Source organism: Mesocricetus auratus, unplaced genomic scaffold (genome assembly GCF_017639785.1).
Source record: "Mesocricetus auratus isolate SY011 unplaced genomic scaffold, BCM_Maur_2.0 Super-Scaffold_100010, whole genome shotgun sequence".
Classification (NCBI taxonomy): Eukaryota; Metazoa; Chordata; class Mammalia; order Rodentia; family Cricetidae; genus Mesocricetus; species Mesocricetus auratus.
The window spans coordinates 34,010,144-34,031,606 of NW_024429194.1; the positions used below are offsets into that span (position 1 = coordinate 34,010,144).

Genomic DNA, 21,463 nt, shown 5'->3' on the forward strand with positions numbered 1-21,463 from the left:
GCGTTGGTGGCGCACGCCTTGAATCCCAGCACTCGGGAGGCAGAGGCAGGCGGATCTCTGTGAGTTCGAGGCCAGCCTGGTCTACAGAGTGAGTTCCAGGACAGCCTCCAAAACAATACAGAGAAACCCTGTCTCGAAAAACCAAAAAAAAAAAAAAAAAGTTGTCTTGGGGGGCTGGAGAGGTGGCTCAGAGGTTAAGAGCATTGGCTGCTCTTCCAGAGGACCTGAGTTCAATTCCCAGCAACCTCATGGTAGCTCACAACTATCTGTAATGAGATCTGGTGCCTTTTTTCTGGTATGCAGGCAGAACACTGTATACATAATAAATAAATAAATGTTTTTTAAAAAAAGTTGTGTTGGCCTAGGGAAATGGTTCAGTGGATAAAGTACTTGCCTTCCAAGCATGAGAACTAGAATTTGGATTCCAGCACCCACAAAAAAATCTAGTGGCCTGCCTAGATGCCCATCCTCAAAGGAGACAGACACAAGGGATCCCCAGGGAAAGCCAGCTAGCTAATTAGTGAAAGCTCTGAGTTCAATAAGATACCTCCTATAGTAAATAAAGTGGGGAGTGATTGAGGAAGAAGACATGCATGCCATACATGCAAACAATAAAGTAAATTGATGTTTCTCCGGGTTTGATACATTTCTTGTTTTGTTTTTGAGACAGGGTTTCTCTGTAGCTTTGGAGGCTGTCTTGGGACTTGCTCAGTAGACCAGGCTGGCCTTGAACTCACAGAGATCCTCCTGTCTCTGCCTTCTGAATGCTGGGATTAAAGGCATATGCCACTACTGCCTGATGGTTTGGTACATTAGCCGAGCTCTCTAAAGAGACCCTGTGTCAAATGGCCCAGAGCTGAAATGTAGCTTTGTTGTAGAGTACCACACACAAAGTTCTCTGTACATAGTTTTCAGATGAATTTTAGAAAAAAAAAATATTGCTGAAGCAGAGAATAATAAGGGTTTCTCTGTCTCAAGCTTCTGCTAGCCAAGAAAAATGTGATATGTTTTAGAAAACTTAATTTCAGATTTTGTCCCTTTCAGGTCATTACATAAGTGATGTATATGACATTAAGAAACAGGCATGGTTCACATACAATGATCTGGAAGTCTCTAAAATCCAAGAGGCTACTGTGCAGAGTGACCGAGATCGGAGCGGCTACATCTTCTTCTACATGCACAAGTAAGAAACCAACCCAACAGATAGAAGGACAGTATGAAATTACCTAGACTCTTCTTGGGGACCTGATGTTTCCATCGCTTTTATAACTCCAGAATATTTCTATTAACGCAACATTATCATCTCACAGGATTATCTGGGAATTATATTTACAACAGTTTGTTCTGTGGTAGAACCTATCTTATCATAAGTTGATCTTCCAGTTGTCAGTGAGGATTTTTACTACAGCCAACAGCTTGCATTTCCTCATTCTCAGAAATCAGCTTCCAGGGTTATGATACAAAGAAAATTTAATGAAATTTAGGTGCTAAGTAGGATTGTGCAAGTTTATCAGTATCCATTTCCTGTTGCTGTGTTTTTCCCCCTTGCCTATGCTTTGCCCCTATTGTTTATTTTTGTTTCTTTTAAGGGAAATCTTCGATGAGTTGCTGGAGACAGAAAAAAACTCTCAAGCACTTAACATGGAAGTGGGGAAAGCTACCCGTCAGGCCTCGTGAAGAGCCAACTACTGGGCTGGCAAACGAACTGCGTTTCTCTCACTGCCTCCCACCTCGCCTTTCCTCTGCCCCGCCCGAGAGAATCTGGAATTCTACTTGATGCAGGAGCAACAAACAGCTCAGGGCCAAACCAAAAAACAACATTCAGTCATGTGCAACGCTCCATGCTGTTTTATGGAAACCTTGGTCTCATCTATAGCTGATTCTCCTTTTTCTCCTACAAGAGTGACTCTTTCTTTTGTCTTAGGAATATATGTTGTAAATATATATGTGTATATACCCACACACATATATGGAATGAATGGAGCCTTAAAGAGCTAGGATAAGCCACCAGAAGTAGTATACCTGCTCACAGTGAATGCCACAGCTGTTTGGAGGAGAAATCAGAGTGTCCATGCACATTCCTCTGAGAAAGGTGTGAAGATGCACATATCATTTGGCTTTAACTTTTGCTTTTTGGGTGGCTTCACTCAAGTCCAACCTTTCATGTGTTTCTTATGAGTAAAGTTCACTGGAAAGCCAGTTACACTAATAACAGTTTATTTTCCTTGCAAGAGGCATTTCTGTAGCCTGATTTGAGTTTTATTTTTCTTTTGATTTTATGACTCATGCTGCTTATATGCAGTTTCAAAAAAAAAAAAAAAGGATTGTTGGTGCTTAGAATCTTACAGTCCCACACTTGCTATTTATTATGCACTTGGCATTTTCTGTCAGAGATGCCACCACATAGTATGTTCATCATACTCCTTCCATATTGTTGTGGTAAAACTAGAAGCTTGTGTTTTCTTCTGTAGCATTTGCCCATGGTGCAGGCATAGCCCAGTGGATTGAAACCTCAGTTATAAAAGATTGGAAGACAGTATTGCTTCAACTGGGACTCCCTTGACAGGGATGCTTAGGGCAGGGAAGAACGCTAGTTCTTTGTCTCCCGGGCAGAGGAAGACAAGGGGCATGCTGCTTTTTACAGTTCAAACTGGACCACTGAAGCTAAACACTGTTGCAAGTAGTAGGGTGAGAATTAAGGGGATAGTTGTAGGTAATTCCAGAAGCTGTCAAAGGTGCACAGTACATCGCTTACTTTTTAGGTGCTATGAGCTAAGACCAAGTGAGGATGCAGTGGCAAGTGCTGCATAGGCCACTTAGCTAACTTCACCTGCCTGGTTAAGCAGCTAGTGAAACCAGAAAAAGAATGAGCCTAAGAGAATTGTCGGCCCCGGGGTTATTAGGATTGCACAGACTAGCAAAATGAAGCCTGCATTCGTTTCCTTCCCTATTTCTGCTTTTATTATTAATGGGAAGGTTACTCTGCGTTCTAAGGTATGTATGAAACCATATCAGATTTTCTGGGGGTGTTAAAACCCATCACTTTTCTGCAACATCTTTTCTGGAAGATTGTATTCAGAGAGCTCCAGCTAGTCTCTTAGAACCTGGGTGCATTGTTAGATAATCACTTCTTCTAAAGGTCTGAATCATTGAGGTGTAATGGCCTCAGTACTCTTGTTTGACTACTGATAAGCACTTTGACTCCTCCTACCATCTCTTGCACACATTGTAGTGAATGTTCCAAAGTGGCACAGGTAGATACCTGTTTTGCTTGAAAGTAACTGGTTATCTCAAGTGAAGTAGTGATTGTGTGCATTAGCATGGTATCTCCCATCTCTGCCCTAGAGAACTTTGAGCTGTTGAAATGATTAGGCTTGATGTGAGCTCTGCATTATTATGGCCTGGAAGAAAATAGAAATAATACCCTGAACCTAGGCTAGAAGTGCACTTGGCATGGAAGCAGGTTGGTTTGACCTTCATGTCTTGAGCAGGACTTGATAGTTGAAAATAGGTTACTACTTAACATCTTTAGGACTTGAATTTTACATTCTCTCCATACTATGGCCTTGTCAGCCTTCCCCTTCTCCCTTCATTTCTTTAATTTGACTCCAAATGGCAATGTGACATAGACTGTATTGATAGGGGTATTGGTTGTTTGAAGTTGGTTGAATCTTTTTTTAAATTATGAGTAAATAATATATTTCTTTTTTTTAACACTGATCCCAGAATGGGGGGGGGGGGTAAAGCAGTTAACATGCTGGACTAAGAAGGGACAGGCAATTAGAACAGAAGTGTCAGTCTCATTCTGTCTGCATTATGACCTTCTGTGTAAAATGTCGAGTGTGTGCTTACCTTACTTTAAATGACTGACCTGTAATTTCATAGCAATTAGTACTCTATGCAATATTTTGATCTTAGCCAAACTTTTTGGATGAGAAGATAAAATTTTTTTGGCCCTGTATTATACAGTTTAAAAGCTGTGTGTGGATTTTTTTTTTAAGTAGCCAAGACTCTCATTTCATTTAGGCCTGTGGGGAGACCGAACTCTTGTTTTGTAGGGATAGATGTGTATACACACACTCATATAAGTTATGGCCCAGCAAGAATAAGTAAATCCATGAATTGTTCTGTTTCTATTCTGATTCCAAATTGGTTGCTTACTTCCTATCTTTGGGCTTAACCTAAACAACTCAGCAGCAGACACAGCAAGAATAGATGTATTTACATTTTAAGATGAAGTACTTACAGGTCAGTTAACTATGGGGGCAAATATTAAACTACACATTTTTTGTCTTTCTCCTTGATGAAGTATAAAACTCCAAGGAAAAGACTCTAATAGTGAGAACCTCAGCAAAGTAACTCTGAATTTTGCTTCCATGCCGCAGTTGCTGTGGTGTGACCACACAGGTACATGTGCAGATCTCTTGGCTCAGTCTCAGTGCTTGTGAATCTTGTATAGGGACACGTCCAGCAAACCGCTCAGCACCACTTGCAGGTTACATGAGTGCCCAGTGAAACAGCTATGACCACCCCTCGGCCTGCGTTGCAGTACTGTCTCCTTGGACATGTGTACAAAACCAGATGTCTGCCTTCTCGTTTTAATGCATTGCTTAAAATCCTGTCTATACTGTCTTACCATCTGGAAAAATACATATTTTATTGGAGAACTAGAGATTCTTGGCCATGGGAGTTTTGTAACAGGATTATTCTCTATATCACCAAAGTAGACTCTCTTGTGTTTTGCTTTGGTTACTAGGTTTGAGGCAGTCTTTCATTTCTACACGCTTAGTAAATCGTTTCCTTTCCATGTGTGCTATATATCCAAGGTTTGGAGGTTTTAATTGTAGGTGTGCCTATATGAATAAACATTTTAGTGACAATGGACTTAAATGTTACAGTCCCTCAGGCCTGAGAGAAAGGTGCATGAGGGTCTGGGTCAGGATCCAGGTGTATCAGGCCAGATGTAAAGAACAAAGAAGGATGGTTGTCTGAGCCAATCTTTTGGAATAAGAGTGGGCAAGAGGGAGACCGCCATGGTGTGTACACCTGTCTCTAGCTTCCTTTCCTTTTGGCATCTCCTCCTCACCCTTCCCTGGCTCTTGGAGTTCTTCATGCCTGGGGGAGGGAACAGAAGCGAGGTTCCTGCACTTTGTGTTTGAGCCGATCCCAGGTGTGCTGGCAGCTTTGGCCATGTTATATGTGAGATGGCTTCTTTGTGTTCAGAGCAACTTCTGGTTCTGATTATTGATGTGTATTTGGAACGGCACTTTATCTGTGTTTTAGCAGAACTGTTCCTGTGTATCCTTTATGGTTTTTCCTTGTTTTTGTTTCCTTTTTAAATTATACAGAGTTTTGTTTGTTTTGGGGGGTTGTTATTTTAGTGAGTGTGTGAGAGACATTAAAGCCTTTATTAACCTTATGTTACTTTGACTTATTTCTTTAAAGGGACACATGTCTGGGGACACTGAATAACCAGTTGTTTTAAGTGGAAATCACCTTCTGTTGGCTTCTGATTGGACTTCTTGTAGCAAACCCATGTTCCTGATATTATCTGAGGAGTCTGAAGCTTTGCATGTGAGCCCAGCACTGGCCTCTAGCTAAGCTTTCCCTTTGTCATATGGAGTAGCAGGAAGGGTGAAATAACACCTGCCTCTCATACTTCCCTTTAGGTCTCCAGCTTTCAGAGCAGGGGTCCCCTAACTTAGTGCCCGCGCTGGCAGTGAGGAAAGGCCTTGCTGTGGGAATGATGTCAAAACTCTCCCGCCGCCCTGCTGTAAATGAAAGTGCTGGGGGAAAATGCAGATACTGTTGGCAGTCAGACTCCAGGGGACCCTGCCTCTCTCTGAAGGAATGAGTAGATCGCTATTATAAATAGAAGGGACTGTCACACTGGCGCACAGATACAATTGGACATTTTCAACTGGCATAGCACTAAAACAGTAATGGCAGAACAAAGCCCTCACAAACAGGTAGGGGGCTGCTGGACGGCCAGAGCTATGCTTGTCAAAATAGTCCTTTTTCTTTCTTGAGGTTTTGTTGCTTCCATCGGGGCAGGGCGGAGAAGGCAGCTGGAGTCATCCCCAAGGCCTTAGTGAAATCTTCAATGGACAGGTGCTCCTAGGAGAGGACCAGAGGGCAAAGGTCACAGTCTTCCCCTGGGTTTGCTCAGATGACTCATACAAATGTGACATATGATCAAACAAATGAGGAACAAAAGCTAACACTGTCAAGAGCCACAAAAAAAAGGGAGGAGGAGGAAGTGAATAAGTGTGTAGTCAACCAGGCATCTGTTCTGCCTGCCTACCATCTAAGTCTTGAAGTCAGGTCTCAGATCTTGGCTTATTTAAGGAGCTTCTGCTATCTGCAGACTCCTACTCTCAAGCCTCGTGACCCAGGCTGGGGCCTGAGCTTTGCTAGAGCAGGTCTTGAGCTCCTAGACCTCCCACCTCCCAGGCACTGAGGTCACAGGCATGTGCTGCCAGGCAGTTTTTATGCTGCTGGGCTCAAACACAGGGCTATATTCTTAGCCCAAAATGGAAGCTACTTCTTTGAAATAGGAACTGAGTAGTGGGATTAAATATGTGCACCACCACACTTGGCTAGGGTGTGTGTGTTTGCTTTTGAGACAGGATTTCTCTGTATAACAGCCTTGGCTGTCCTGGAACTCACTTTGTAGACCAGACTGGCCTCAAACTCAGCGACCTGCCTGCCTCTGCCAAGTGTTGGGATTAAAGGTGTGCAACATTTATGGGAAAAAGAAAAAAAAGTGTCACACAAGGAAAGTATTCAAGGTGCTGGATAGATGGCTCAGCAGTTCATAATGATTCCTGATATTCCAGAGAGGATAGGAATTTCATTCCCAGCTCCCACATGGGACAGGTCACAGCTATCTGTAACTCTAGCTCTAGAGCAGCGGTTCTCTACTTGGGGGTCACATATCAGATATCCTAAATATCAGGTATTTATACTATAACTCATAACAGAAAAATTAGGAAGTAGCAACGAAAATAATTTAACAGTTGGGGGGTCAAAGAACCGTTGCTTTAGAGGATCCTACACCACCTTCTGGCCTCTGGACACCTGCATACATGTCATAAACATACACATATATGCATGAATTTTAAAAAAGTACTCAACCTATGTGGGGGCTGGTAAGGTACTTGCTTGCTGTGCCTAAGCACCTGAATTTGATTCTGGAACCCACCTAGTAAAGTAGAAAAGACACCCTAAAGTTGTTCTTTCGCCACCATACATATATGCTGTGGCACACACAAATTTTAAAAAGTTAGCCAGGCAATGGTGTTGCACACCTTTAATCCCAACACTTGGGAGGCAGAAACGGGGCGGATCTCTGTGAGTTCGAGGCTAGCGCAGTCTACAGATTGAGTAACAGGACAGCCTCCAAAGCTACAGAGAAACCCTGTGTTGGAAAAAAAAAGTAAGAAGTTATGTGATTCATCAAATAGTAGATCCAAATCGGACCCAAAGGTAAACAGTGTCTGTCCCAACATGGATAAGTCAAGCTTCCAAGGCTGTCACAGGGCTTGGGGCCCTTGTAGCAACAGTCTGTCCCCATCCTGGGCCTCCCATGCTTTGTTTCATTTTTATTTTTCCAAGACATGCTTTCTCTGTGTATAGCCATGGCTGCCTGGAACTTGCTTTGTAAACTAGTCTGGCTTCAAACATCAGCTGCCTCCTGAGTGCTAGGATTAAAGGGATGGGCCATCACCTCCCAGCCTCCTACTTTAGAAATAGGGTTTGCTGTGGTCCTAATGAACAAGGCAAGTAACACATACTGCTGTAGCACTTGCAAAGACACAGTCTGGTGCAACCCAGGACCCCTCCCCTTGCTGCAGGGAGCTGTTACTCCTCAATAAAAACCATAAAAACCGTGCCTGCCCTTCAAAGACAAAAAAAGGCATGAAGTCTGATTCGAATAGTCAGCTCTCAGTAGTAGTAGGTTCTACATGTATGAATAAACCAACCATAGATGAAAAACACTGCAGAACATATGCGGATTACCACTACCTCTGAACAACACAGCATAACTGCAGAGTATTTACACTGTAGCAATTTAAATTGAGGTGATTTCATGTATATGGAAGGATAGTTGGAGTATCATATGCAAATGCAGAAAATCCTGCTATTGTCTATACAGCAGCAGCATCTTTGTATTCTGGTACCCCAAGGGTCTGAAGCCAGTCCCCTGGCGACAGAAGTGGCTTAAACTTTTCAGATGAAGCTAACAAGAAAGTCCTAGTTCTCTGACTCCTGGAGTCCTCATCTACGTCACACCTGACTTCCTGCCTTGAGTGTAACTGCCTCGGGAGCACTGTGACAGTTCCTTCCCATCCTTCCACCCGAAAATTGCAGGTGTTCTGTTACACTCGCAGGGGACCAGAACTTCAGCATTACATGTCTTCCTTTCTCTTGGTCTTCAGGTCCCTGACTAAAGACACATTACTCCCCACAAGCCTTCTGTGTCCTTGAAACCTTGTAGGAAAGGTTTTTGCTTAGGGCTGGTTAGAATCATAGCTGCAGAAAGCCGGGCGTTGGTGGCTCACGCCTTTAATCCCAGCACTCGGGAGGCAGAGGCAGGTGAATCTCTGTGAGTTTGAGACCAGCCTGGTCTACAAGAGCTAGTTCCAGAACAGCCTCCAAAGCCACAGAGAAACCCTGTCTCGAAAAACCAAAAAAAAAAAAAAAAAAAAAAAAAAAGAATCATAGCTGCAGAAAGCAGGCCTGAGGGAGCAAGCAGTGTTAAGAGGAGAGGCCACCAAGGACAAATTGAGAATCCAGTTCTGCCTAGTAACATACTTGGATAAATGACCCCAACTAGCTCATCCTGTGAGTGACACTGATGGTTCGATAGCACAGTGGAACTTTACACTCCTAGCTTGAAGTAACCACCAGGAGTCACTACCCATGCACACATATGATATTTTAAGATGTAGAAGAAACTGATTGAAGTGACCTTTATCCCCAGCTCTGACATGATAGGATGGCTGTGCTGTTTAAGGCAGCTAACTACCCACCAGACACACTCAAATATGACCGCCAGATTAAAGCCGTCATAAGGTAGTGGCCCCTCAGTCCTCATCTCTACTTCCCTAGCCATTGACAGGAGCAGGGACTGGAGCGGTGGTGCAGAGGAGCTGAGGTTGGATGATTCTAAGTTCAAGGGTTACAGACTGAGTTCAGGGCTAGCCTAAGCAACCTAACAAGACTGTCTCTCAAACACACTGTTTTTTTTAAGGATGGGGCTGGGGGATGGAGAGATGGCTCAGAGGTTAAGAGCACTGACTGCTCTTCCAGGGGTTCTGAGTTCAATTCCCAGCAACCACAAGGTGGCTCACAACCATCTACAATTCAATCTGGTGTCCTCTTCTGGCATGTAAGCAGAACACTGTGTATGTGATAAATAAATCTTAAAAAAAAAAAAAAAAGACAGTCTGAACTGAGGACTCAGCACTCTTGTAAGTGCTGCTCTTTTGGAAGACTGAATTCAGTTCCCAGTACCCGTGTTGGGCAGTTCACTGCTATCCAATTCTTATTAACTCTAGCTCCAGGGGATCCAGTGCCCTGTTCTGGCCTCTGCAGGTGCTTGCACATACAAATTTTGTTTTGCTTTGTTTTGTTTTTGTTTTTCAAGACAGTTTCTCTGTATCACCCTGGAACTCCCTCTGTAGACCAGGCTGGCCTCAAACTCAGAAATCTGCCTGCCTCTGCCTCCTGAGTGCTGTGATTAAAGGTACCCAGCTTGACACATGCTTTGAATTTCAACCTTCAAGAGGCAGAGGCAGGTGAATCTCTGAGTTTGAGGCTCATCCAGTCTACACAGTCAAGGCTGTATAGTGAGACCCTGTTCTCCCCCAACCCACCCCCCAAAAAAGTTGGGAATCTGGTATTGTAGCACATGCCTTTTACAACAGCACTTCAGAGACAGAGACAGGCAGGTCAACATGGTATTTCCAAGTCAGCCATGACTGCATAGCAAGACTATGTCTATAAACAGATAGATAGATAGATAGATAGATAGATAGATAGATAGATAGATAGATAGATAGATAGATAGATATGGTAGGTAGGTAAGTAGGTAGGTAGGAAGGAAGGAAGGAAGGGAGGAAGGAAGGAAGGAGCTGGAGGGATGACTCAGTGGTTAAGAGCACTTCTTGTTCTTGCAGAGGATCCAGGTTCAGTTCTCAGCACCCACACAGTGGCTCGCAACCATCTTTAACTCCAGTTCTAGGAGGTCTGCCACCCTCTTCTGGCTTCCCGGAGTACTACATGCACATGGTACACAGACATGCATTCCAGCAAACACCCATACACATAAATATTAAATTTTTAAAAAAATAAATAATAAAATTAGTAAGTTAAAATTTAAAAGGGAAATGACATGGTGGCACACTCCTGTAACCCAGAACTTGGAAGATACAGACAGGAGAGCTCAGTAATTCAGCATTTGCATAGTACGTGTAAGGCCTAGTTTAAGTCTTTAGCTGCTCTCCTCAAGTGAAGTTGCCCTAGGGAACGTTTCTCTGACTCCCAGAGTGGCTGCATTGAGCAGCTTCTTAGAAAACACTGTAGATGCATCAGCTTCAAGCTCAGGTGGGTATGACATCCCCTGTTCCCTGCCCTGTCATTAGGCTTGTCTCCCAGGCTGGGCATTTTCTCCACAAGGCTCCTGGGAGCCTTCCCAGTCCCCAGGTAAGGTGGTAGAGTTTTGGAATGGAGTAAATAAGGGTATAGTGGGTAGGGACAGCTGCTGGATGCCAAGTTTATTACTGGAATCTCTTTCCCCTGTTTTTGTCACAGCTGCAGCTGCTAAGACTGAGCTCTGCACATGGATCCACAGTACCCTCCCAGGCCCAGTAAGGCTGACTTCTCAGCTGTGCCAAGACTGCTGGACTCTGACCCCAGCTAGATAGCAGGTACTGCCCATCCTAATGAACTTGTACCTTTCATGGGTCCTGCTCTTGAACTCTGCAGGCCTGCCAGCTGATTTTCAGCCTCACTCATGACCATATCTGCCCGCCTGATGCTGATTATCAACCCTTCCGTTACCCTGTTGCTGCTGCCTTCATGGAGACCCACCACCCGTTCTAGCTGATGGCTCACCTCGAGAGTTTGGAGGAGCCAAAAAGGTTTGAAATCTTTTGGTTTGGTTTGGTTTTTCAAGGCAGGGTTTCTGTGTTGCCCTATCTGTCCTGGAACTTGCTCTGTAGACCAGGCTGGCCTGGAACTCACAGAGATCTGCCTGCCTCTGCCACCCATGTGCTGAGATTAAAGGCATGTGCCGCCACTGCCTACCAAAGTCTGAAATCTTACTCCCCCTTTCTCAACAAGATGTATAGTATATCTACGATTTAAAAAAAAAAAAGTCATGCCTGGTGGTGCACGCCTAGTACTTGGGGTGAGGGGGGACAGACAGGCAGATCTCTAAGTTTGAGGCCAGCCTGGTCTATGGAGCTCGTTCCAGGACAGCCAGGGCTACACAGAGAAACCCTGTCTCAAAAATAAATAAATAAATAAATAAATAAATAAATAGATGGAGAGAAGGCTCAGAGGGTAAGAACGCTTGCTGATCTTGCAAAGGACACAAGTTCATTTCCCATCACTCCCATGATGGCCCACAACCATCTGTAGCTCATTGCAGGGAATTCGATGCCTTCTGACCTCTGCAGACAACAGGCATGCATGAGGTGTGCATACAAACATGTAGACAAAACGCATACACCTAAAATATCTTTAAAAAATAAATAAATACATAAATTTAATCTAAAAATAAAAAACGAAACAACAAAACTCTATCCCAGCACTTGGGAGGCAAAAGCAAGTGGATCTCTCTGAGTTTGAGGTCAGACTAGGCTATACAACAAGGCCCTGAATGGGGGCTGGAGAGATGGCTCAGAGGTTAAGAGCACTGACTGCTCTTCCAGAGGTCCTGAGTTCAATTCCCAGCAACCACAAGATGGCTCAGAACCACCCATAATGAGATCTGGTGCCCTCTTCTGGCATGTAGGCAGAACACTGTATATGTAATAAATAAATCTTAAAAGGCCCTGTTAATCTTAAAAAATAATCAGCTACTGACAGCTGATGTTAAATAATCTGAGTCTTCTTGGACTGTATTGATCCTGTCCTCTTCAGGGTTAGCTCCATTCAGCCTGTCAGCTCTCTGTACAGGACTGTGCTGCCCTGTCCCTCAGAAATGCTTCTCTTATGGACTAGCACTCAAGACCTGGTCCCCATCCCTGTTTGCTGTCCTTACTCTAATTCTGACTGTGCAACTAGCTAATTAACCTTAGGCCTAGAAAAGGGGTATTTTTGGCGTGTGTGTGTGTGTGTGTGTGTGTGTGTGTGTGTGTGTGTGTGTGTAGGCACCTGTGTGTAGAAGCCAGAGGTTAGGCTGGGTAGTTCTCACTGTGCAGCCAGAGGAGCTTTTAAAAATGGAAGTCTGAGCCGGGCGTTGATGGCGCACGCCTTTAATCCCTTTAATCCCAGCACTCGGGAGGCAGAGGCAGGCGGATCTCTGTGAGTTTGAGGCCAGCCTGGTCTACAAAGCAAGTTCCAGGACAGCTTCCAAGACAATACAGAGAAACCCTGTCTCGAAAAACCAAAAAAAAAAAGAAAAAAAAGATGAATACCTGACCTCCACTGCTTCGGCCACAATGGGTCCCCGAAGGCATGCCCCTCCCCCTGCCTCTCTCACCCGTGTTTGTCCCCAACTCCTGCTTACTTCCAGGGCCTCTTGCCTTCACAGTTGCTGCTCTCCTCCAGGAAGAATTCACTTTGGTCCCATAACTCGAGTTCCTGTCACCTTCCAGAAGGTGACCTCTGACTCAGAATGTTCCTCCTGATGCCCATACAGCCTCATCTTGGCTGCACCTGGCGGCACCCAGGCTCAAATGAGCAGTAACTGGGCTGCTCTGTCCTGTTCCAGGGGGTGTAACCTGCCATGAAGGCATTGCTTCCACCCAGGAATCCCCGGCACCAGTCCTCTGAGGGCACAGTCTGAGCTGTCAGGTTTTCCAATACAATGGAGTGGTCTCGTCCTGCAGGGTGTGCCCCACTCACCTCCTTCCTGCTGGGGTCCACGCCCTCGGGGAGCTCCTCGGCAGGCTTGTTCACCAGCTGCTCCAGGGGGAAGATGGGCAGGGGCCCAGAACTGAGGCTGGTACTGGCTGTGAACGCATTCCCCTTGGAGTTCATGACCTCCTAGGAAAGAGGGAAGACACACTTGAGCAGCCGTGGGGCTGCAGCCTACATTGCTGAGCTCTTCATTCTAGGGCACCTTCTTCAGGAGTCCTCTCCTGGTTCTCCCAGCCCCCGTTACACACACACACACACACACACACACACACACACACACACACACACACACACCTGCTCAGTAAAACACATTAAACACAGCTTCCTGGGTTGGACCCAGAAGCTAGCATAGATAGTAGTGTAGTGCCCTGCATCTGACTACTTGATCAATGACTAACTTCTCCATCCTCCCCCACCCCCACAGTGTGACATCTATTCTCTCCTGGGCATTTATGACCCTTTCTCTCATATCTGTTGTAAAGCTGTCATCTGTAACTTCACTCAGCCTTGACCTAGCTTTTCTTCTAAACATTGCGCTGTCTGCCAGAAGGGGCTAAGGAAGGGCAGAAGGGCCGTAGTGTTCTCAACCTGTGACTGGAGACGGCAGGAGTGTCCTCGCTAATTATTCTCATGTGGTTGCAGAAGTTGCTCTCAGGTTCTGATGTGTGAAGGAGCTAGCCCTTCTTTGTTTCTTCTGTGGGCCTGTGACCTTCTCAGAGGAAGGCTTGAGCTCACAGACTCATATCCCAAGTCTACACCCTCTGATAAGTGACAGAAAGAGTCACAAGGATTCTGCTTGTGCTCCCAAGGGTAATGGTGCCTACAGAGGTCACCTCTCCCCAAGGGCAGGCAAGCCATGGCTTAAGTACACCAAACCTCTAGGCCTTTCATTGAAAGCGTGCAGAAGCTTGGGCTGAGGAGATGGCTTGATGGATGGAGCACTTGCTGTGCACTCAGAAGCCCTGGGGTGTGGGTTCCTGCACCCGCATAAGAACCAGGCAGAGTGGCTGGCGGTCCACCTGTAACGCCACACTCCAGAAGCAGACAAGGGATCCCAGAGGCAGGCCAGCTACTAGACCAGCTGAACTGGAGAGCTCTGGGTTTGCAAGAGACCCTGACTCAGTAAATGAAGTGGAGAGACATCAGGGAAGACCCTCACATCAGCCTCTGACCTCCACACACGTGAACACACATGCATACGTGCCCATATACACACTTCACATACACGTGAACAAGCAAAAGCTTGCATGCTCCTGGGAGCCACCCCAAAATATTTTGGAATGAAGCCTAGAAATTTGCTAGTTTTGTTTCTGGGTGTTTTTTTTTTTTTTTGACTCTGGGTATTTTCTACATAGTCTTCCTGCCTCAGCCTCCTGCAACTATAGTCGTACATCACTATGCCAGGAAAAAAAAATCTGCATTTTAATATGCTGTCTCATGGGTTGTTAAAAAAAAAGGAGGCCATTTCAGTAGGAAATGGAGAGACATGGGCGTTACACAGCAAAGGCTTCCACAGGAAGAAAGAGGTGATGGTGGTGGGATCAAAGAGGTGATGTCTCTCTCTACATTCTCAGCTCCCACAGGGATGACCACCTCCAGACCATTCGCAGCTGGCTGTGCCGCTCCCATACTCACATCAGCGAGCTGGCCCCAGTCCCCAGAGTTTCCAAGCTCTGCCTTCAGGTCATCATAGGATTTGGCATTCTGCAAATAAAGTAAACAACAGATCAGACCCCCGTCTCAGCAGCGGAATTAAATGGCTGTTTAGTTTAAGGGTGGAAAGAAGGCTGATCCGGGACTAGGTTGGGAAAGGGCGGGGAGAGGGGGCTCAGAGTGAGCAAGTAAGCGGATGACGATGGAGAGGACAAGGCCAAAGGGGCTAGCGTCAGAAAAGGGCAGGGCGAGGTGGTGAAGTCGTCCTTGCTCAGCTGGACAAGGGAATGGAGATGACTGTGTGCCTCCTTGGTCCCTTGAGGCCTGTGCAAATCGCCACAGGCATTACTGACATCCTGCCTACTCAGCATGGGCTCTGGGAAACTCAGGGGGCCTGGGGCACTTAAGGAGCCCCAGCAGAGGACAGGGGGGGAAGAGTTTTAGGAGCCTCCTCCATATACGAGACCTAGGGCCTAGGACCCAGAGTGACACATCAGAGCTCCCTAAGTGAATTATGTTTGCTGAATGAATGAATGAGGTCTAGAGACGCACAGGCGAGGCGAGAGACGGCCCATCTGGACAGTTGGGCTGGGGGACTGGAAGACTGCAAGGCCAGGAAACCACATTGCTGCTTTAAAGTTTTCTTAATCTGAGGCTGGGAGATGGCTCAGTGGATGGGGTTTGGATCCCCAGCTCTCACATAGAACAGCTAGGCAGGTGCTAACAGCTTGCCTGTATGTAACCCCAGGGGCTAGCTGGCTAGCTACACTAAATGAACCTGAGCTCTGGGTTCAGAAGGAAACCTTACCTCAGTAGACAAAGTAGACAATGATCAAGGAAGACATATGAACCTCAGCCTTGGCATGCGTGCATACACGTGCGCGTACACACACACACACACACACACACACACACGGGCTTATATGTACAGGCACACACATCACACACACATGGGGTGGGGGGAAATGTTTAATCAATCCTGAAGATGAAACAGCCTATCAATCAACAAGAGTTAAGAGAAAAGAAAGAAAAAGAAGCAGGGGGAAGGTGCAGCAGATTTGAGGAAATTCAGTTCCCTGCCCCTAAATTCACTGTTTCTGGGAATTTAAAACATCCAGAGCCATAAGCCTTGGGGTGGGGGCTGGAGAGCAGGTGCCTCTGGAGGCCTGATGCACCGTTCCCCAACAAGAGCACATGTGTGACCTGCTATACTGAGGCGGTGGGGGGGGGGTAGAGAGATGGCTCAGTGGTTAAGAACACCTCTTCCAGAGGACCTGGGTTCAATTCCCAGCACCTACATGGCAGCTCACAACTGTCTCTAACTCCAGTTCCAGGGGACACAACTCTCTCATATAGACATGTATGCAGTCAAAACACCAATGCACATAAAATAAATGATTTTAAGAAACCCTAGATTTAAAAAATAAAAAAGCATTTAGAGCTGGGCGTTGGTGGCGCACGCCTTTAATCCCAGCACTCGGGAGGCAGAGGCAGGCGGATCACTGTGAGTTCGAGACCAGCCTGGTCTACAGAGTGAGGTCCAGGACAGCCTCCAAAACAATACAGAGAAACCCTGTCTCGAAAAATCAAAAAAAAAAAAAAAGCATTTAGAGTCACGGAGATTGTCCTTTAGAGCAGCAGGCATGCCGTCTGCTGGCGTCAAGGACTCTCTGGGTTAGCCCTATGAACTGTCCTTATATGTGCTCTCACATATGGACACTGCAGGTGCTGGGCACAGCTGCACCCCATGAAGAACTGATCAATTTCCCACAGCTTTGTATAACACAAAAGCAGGACATTATAACTACACACACACACACACACACACACACACACACACGCACACACACACACACGCGCGCGCGCGCGCACACACACACACACACACACACACATGCCACATATGCATGCTGCCAGGGCTTTGTGCATGTGAGGTAAGGCCTCTGCCACTAAGCTACACCCACGACTTTTTTGTTTTGTTTTTGTTCTTTGCTATGTCATTCAGACTGGTTTTGAACTTGAAATCCTCCTACTTCCGTTTTCAAGTGCTAGAAACACAGCCATGCCTTGTCCACTGTGCCTACAAGCCTTAGGTATTTTGCTGGTAGGTTGTTAAGACAGGGTCTCAGTTAGCTCAGGCTGTCCCCCAACTTGCCATGCAGCCAAGGATGGTCTTAAACTTCTGGTCCTCCAGCCTTTGCCTCCCAAACGTTGGGATCACAGGCTTGTGACCAGTATGTGCCACGAAGTCACCTGGAGGGAGGGTATGCTGAGCCATGAGAACTGTCTGGGATACTCACAGTCCACTTGAAGGGATCCCAAGCCAGGAACCAGCCTGTGAAGGTGGGGGGCTCATGTCCCTGCTTCACCACAATGATAGGGGTCTCAGGGTCTCGGTTTCCGGGGTGGGTCTGGATGTACTCCTGTACAGTGACGGCAGCAGCCTTCTTCTCTTCCTCTTTGGCATGTTTCCCAATCCAGAAGAAGATCTGTGGAGAGCCCCGAGATCCCTCGGTCCTTCCTGCATGGTGAGCAGCACGGGCATTCCCCATGCCCACAGACCCTGCCTTGGCTCATTCCAGCTAGGAAGACCTGTCATTATTCAGCTAATGACCTTAAGCGAGGTCTGTTTGGGCCTCGACTTTACAGCTGGGAAATGAGGTTGGCTAGATGCCGCTCCTGAGATAGTCCATGACTATGTGGCACTCTGTTTCCCGGGAGCCCAAGATGCCTGACAACTTTCCTGCTTCCTTCCCTGGGAAATAAAGAAGTCGTGGGGTGACCAGGACATGCCCCTCTCTTTCTCCCTCTTCAGAAGAAGGAAGAATAGAGGCTCGCAGACCTTGATGTTCCTACTCTAAAGCCACTGGGGCCTCTTGGTGCTAGGAACCAACGTGGGGAGACCTCTCATCCTACCTGGTCCCAGACATCCAACAGGAACACATCATCCTCCTCCAGGTCATCCTGACTGAAGTCGAAGATCTCTGTGGCCATAAAGCGCCCGGTCTGGTTGGAGCATTCAAAAAGCCGAGGGGTGATGACTTGGTTTTCCTCCTGAAGCCTGTAGGGTGAGCAGAAGCAGACATGAGACGTGAGAAACACAAGGACTGGAGAGTTGAAGGACTCTGACATGGAAAGCCCGTCTTCTCACAAATGTCCTGTCTGATGGCTGGCAAAAGGGTCCCCTCTTGTTTCAACAATGCTTCAAGAGACAAATCCCCACTGCTTTTCTGGACATGCCTTCCAGGAGCTCATCCCTAGTCCTGGAGAAAGTTCTTCCTGCTATCCTCCCGCTGTCTCTCTGTACTCAGTGCAACTGCAGTACAGGCCTTTTGCCTTTGAACTGGAGGGTTGTAGAACATGGATGTTCCTTAGAAAGGAGCATTCAGAAGAGGGCTTGTACTGCTGTCCCACAGCATTTTGGGGCCTGTGTCAGTCTCTAGGGTCAGGGCCAGGATTCCAGCACTTTCTTCCTGAAGTCCAAGCAGATAGCTCTCTTCTCTTTCTCTCTCTCTCTCTCTCTCTCTCTCTCTCTCTCTCTCTCTCTCTCTCTCTCTCTCTCTCTCTCTCTCTCTCTCTCTGTCTCTCTGTCTCTCTCCCTCTCTTTTCTCTCTTCCTTTCTTCCTAAGATTTATTTATTTGTTTGTTTGTTTGTTATGTATCGAGTGTTCTGCCTGCACATGTGCCTGCAGGCCAGAAGAGGGCACCAGATCTCATTATAGATGGTTGTGAGCCACTGTGTGCTTGTTGGGACCTCTGCAAGAGCAGGCAGTGCTCTTAACCTCTGAGCTATCTCTCCAGCCCGGATCTGCTTTCTTGAAGACCCCTTTTCAGAGAAACGCTCATGCCCAGCCCTATAAGCATTGCACAGTGAGCAGCATGGATGTTTCTCACACCCAGATGCTCCAACGGTATATGCTGTCCCTTATTCAACCCAGGGACCCTGTCACAGAGCTCCTGTTTGAACCTCCTGGGGGCTGTGGAGGTGGGAGAAACTGCCGGACTGTCACCTCTTGGAGCTGGAGTAGGGCGCCTTCCCGCCCAGGGCCATCCAGAAGTTGGCTGGCTCCTGCCCCTCCACCACTACTTGTTTCTCCGTCCGAGAGATAGTGTCAGCAACCATCTTGGCCATCTCCCGTTCATCCCCACTGCATCCCTAGGGAAGAGAGAGGTCATTGTTGTAAGGGAGACCAACCTTGGTGCCTCCCTCTTCCTCACCCTCCTGGTGTGCTCTGCTGGAACTCCTGTCTGAGACAGTCCTTCTGGGTCAGGATGCCAAGCACACCCATGAGGGACAGTTCTCACTCCCCATCCTGTTAAAGTCTGAAGAACAGCAGGGAATATGGGGGATGCACCCCACTCAGAACAAGACAGACAGCACAAGAGACAAGTCAGTCAGAGAACTGAGACCAGCGAGTACTAACAGATGGATGCCTCATATGAAAGGAACAAGAAAGGCTGATCCTGACCAAAAAAAAAAAAAAAATCAAAGAGACACAGAAAAGGCCAGAGCTATACAAGGAAGACTCTTGGGTTACCACAGTAGACTCCTGAGTGGGACCCGATCATCCGTAGGTCTCCCAGCTTTGCCCTGATCTGTTCTGTGACTGAGAGGTTCCTAGGACCCGCTTCATGTCATGGTGTCATGATGACGTGAGTAGGAAGGTCTGTAGCCCCTCACACACCTTCCCACACCACAGGTAGCAGCAGGATGGAGTCTTGAGTATGAAGACATCATTGGAGTTGAGGGAGGTGGCCCGGGCTGTAACCTCAAAAGCCTTGGTGTTATTGGCACTGGTTCCCCGGACCTGGAACAGCCTTGTCGAGGGCACGGGCTCCAAGTTGTTCTCTCTGGAAGAACCTCCCTGCAGGCGTAAGGGGAAGGCAGGATGCATGTCAAGGTGACATGATGACACAGAGCGCACCCAGAGAGAGAGAAGGGGGAGGAGCCTGCTCCAAAAAGCTTTGGTCTTGGCACTGTGCTGCTCAGAAGTCTCGGTGGCACTCCACGGCTTTTGTGTCAAACCCGGGGTCCTCTGCTGGCCCTTAAAGGGCCATGAAGCTCCAAGATGCAAACTATATTGTGTTCTCTTTCTCTCAGGGCCGAGGCCACAGGCCCTCCTGTGCCCCTGCGTAGTAATCCCTCATTCTACCTCCATGGGCCTTCTAGTTTTCCCCAAATGTCTGGAGGTCCTCTGAATTCCTTCCCACCATGAATTCTCTGCCTGCTCCCCACTTCCTGCATTTCTGCCTCCCCCTGAAGTCAGATCCCATCTCTGGCATTTAACTACACAGTGTTTTGAGCTGGGAGTTCACTGCTTCCAGAGTCACGTGAACTGTGCCCTCCCAACAAGTGTTCCGTCATGTCTCGCTTCACTTGCCGAGTTGCAAAAGACTATGTGCTTAGAAGGTTCACCATGAACAGATTATTGCTTAAACAGCTGCACGATGCCTAGATCATTTTGTTGGGCAGGTACAGCAAATATAGTACCCCCCCAAAGAAAACCTCCTTTTTCATGCATCAGAGATTGAGAAGGGTAAATAACATTTGGACACAATGAGGGTTCCTTCTCTATGGCTCTAAAACAAACATGCTGGTTTCTATCACCAAGTTTATACATGACAAGGGCCTTCTACGAGGAGCAAGCTTTGCCCAGCCTCATGCCCACCATACAACCCCAGCTCCTGGATGCCCCACTCAGTCAGCAGCTGCACCTGATAAACCACCATGCGCCCCTTGAAGATAGACATGAGATGAGCCGGCTCCTTGCCCATTGTGACCCGGATCTGCACTGGTTCGTCGTTGTACTTCTGGTCCAGGATAACAGCTTGATAGGCTGAGGCTGCAATTTCATCCTGGCTGGCCTGGCTGCCCTGGAAATAAAGGAGGAGAGACGGGGTCCTGAGCTTGACCCTATCCTCTGCCTCCACTGTATTCCAACCTAATTTTAAGTATTTTATTACACTGTTTAGGAGTATGTACATGTGTGTGTTTACATGTATGTATGGGCTAGGCATGGTGGCACACACCTTTAATTCCAGTACTCAGGAGGCAAAGGCAGGCAGATCTCTCTGTGAGTTCAAGACCAGCATGATCTATATTGTAAGTTCCAGGACAGCAAGAACTAAGCCATAGGCGGGGGAGAGAGAGACAGAGACAGAGACAGAGCGGGGGGGGGGACGAGCATGCCGTGGTACAAGTCTGGAAGCCAAAGACTTTGCAGGAGCCACGCTCTCCTCCCACTATGTGGGTTCCAGGGATGGAGCTCACAGCATCAGAATGGCCAGCAGGCACCTTTACCCACTGAGCCATCTCTCTGGCTACCCATTTTTTTCTTTTGAGACAGTCTTACTGTGCATTGTTAGATGGCCTGGCCCTTGATACACAGAACAGTATAGCATGGAATTCAGAGATCTACCTGCCTCTGCCTCATGAGTGCTTGGACTAAAAGCATGTGCCATTGCACTGGGCCTCACCCATCTTTATTTTTGTTTTGTTTTTCAATACAGGATTTTGCCCAGCGTTGGTGGAGCACACCTTTAATCCCAGCACTCGGGAGGCAGAGGCAGGCAGATCTCTGTGAGTTTGAGGCCAGCGTGGTCTACAGAGCGAGTTCCAGGACAGCCTCCAAAACAATACAGAGAAATCCTGTCTCAAAAGACCCCCCCCCCCAAAAATACGGAGTTTCTCTGTGTAACAGTCCTGGATGTCCTG

At 47.1% G+C, this 21,463-nt stretch overlaps 2 protein-coding genes across 5 annotated transcripts in view; one reads left to right on the forward strand and one right to left on the reverse strand.

Annotated features, from left to right (window-relative positions):
• Positions 1-5,419, forward strand: part of Usp37 (ubiquitin specific peptidase 37) — a 65,357-nt gene extending 59,938 nt beyond the window's left edge. For all 3 annotated transcript variants that reach the window (XM_040753326.1, XM_040753329.1, XM_040753327.1), the window contains 2 exons: positions 1,045-1,183; positions 1,590-5,419. In XM_040753326.1, the coding sequence (XP_040609260.1) occupies positions 1,045-1,183; positions 1,590-1,677 (227 nt within the window). In that variant the 3' untranslated portion in view covers positions 1,678-5,419. The remainder of the gene's footprint in view (positions 1-1,044; positions 1,184-1,589) is intronic.
• Positions 5,420-5,895: 476 nt separating this feature from the next.
• Positions 5,896-21,463, reverse strand: part of Vil1 (villin 1) — a 30,321-nt gene continuing 14,753 nt past the window's right edge. For both annotated transcript variants that reach the window (XM_040753331.1, XM_040753330.1), the window contains 8 exons: positions 20,464-20,622; positions 19,434-19,613; positions 18,759-18,904; positions 17,665-17,809; positions 17,049-17,237; positions 14,731-14,799; positions 13,081-13,221; positions 5,896-6,117 (listed from right to left, as the gene is read on the reverse strand). In XM_040753331.1, the coding sequence (XP_040609265.1) occupies positions 6,004-6,117; positions 13,081-13,221; positions 14,731-14,799; positions 17,049-17,237; positions 17,665-17,809; positions 18,759-18,904; positions 19,434-19,613; positions 20,464-20,622 (1,143 nt within the window). In that variant the 3' untranslated portion in view covers positions 5,896-6,003. The remainder of the gene's footprint in view (positions 6,118-13,080; positions 13,222-14,730; positions 14,800-17,048; positions 17,238-17,664; positions 17,810-18,758; positions 18,905-19,433; positions 19,614-20,463; positions 20,623-21,463) is intronic.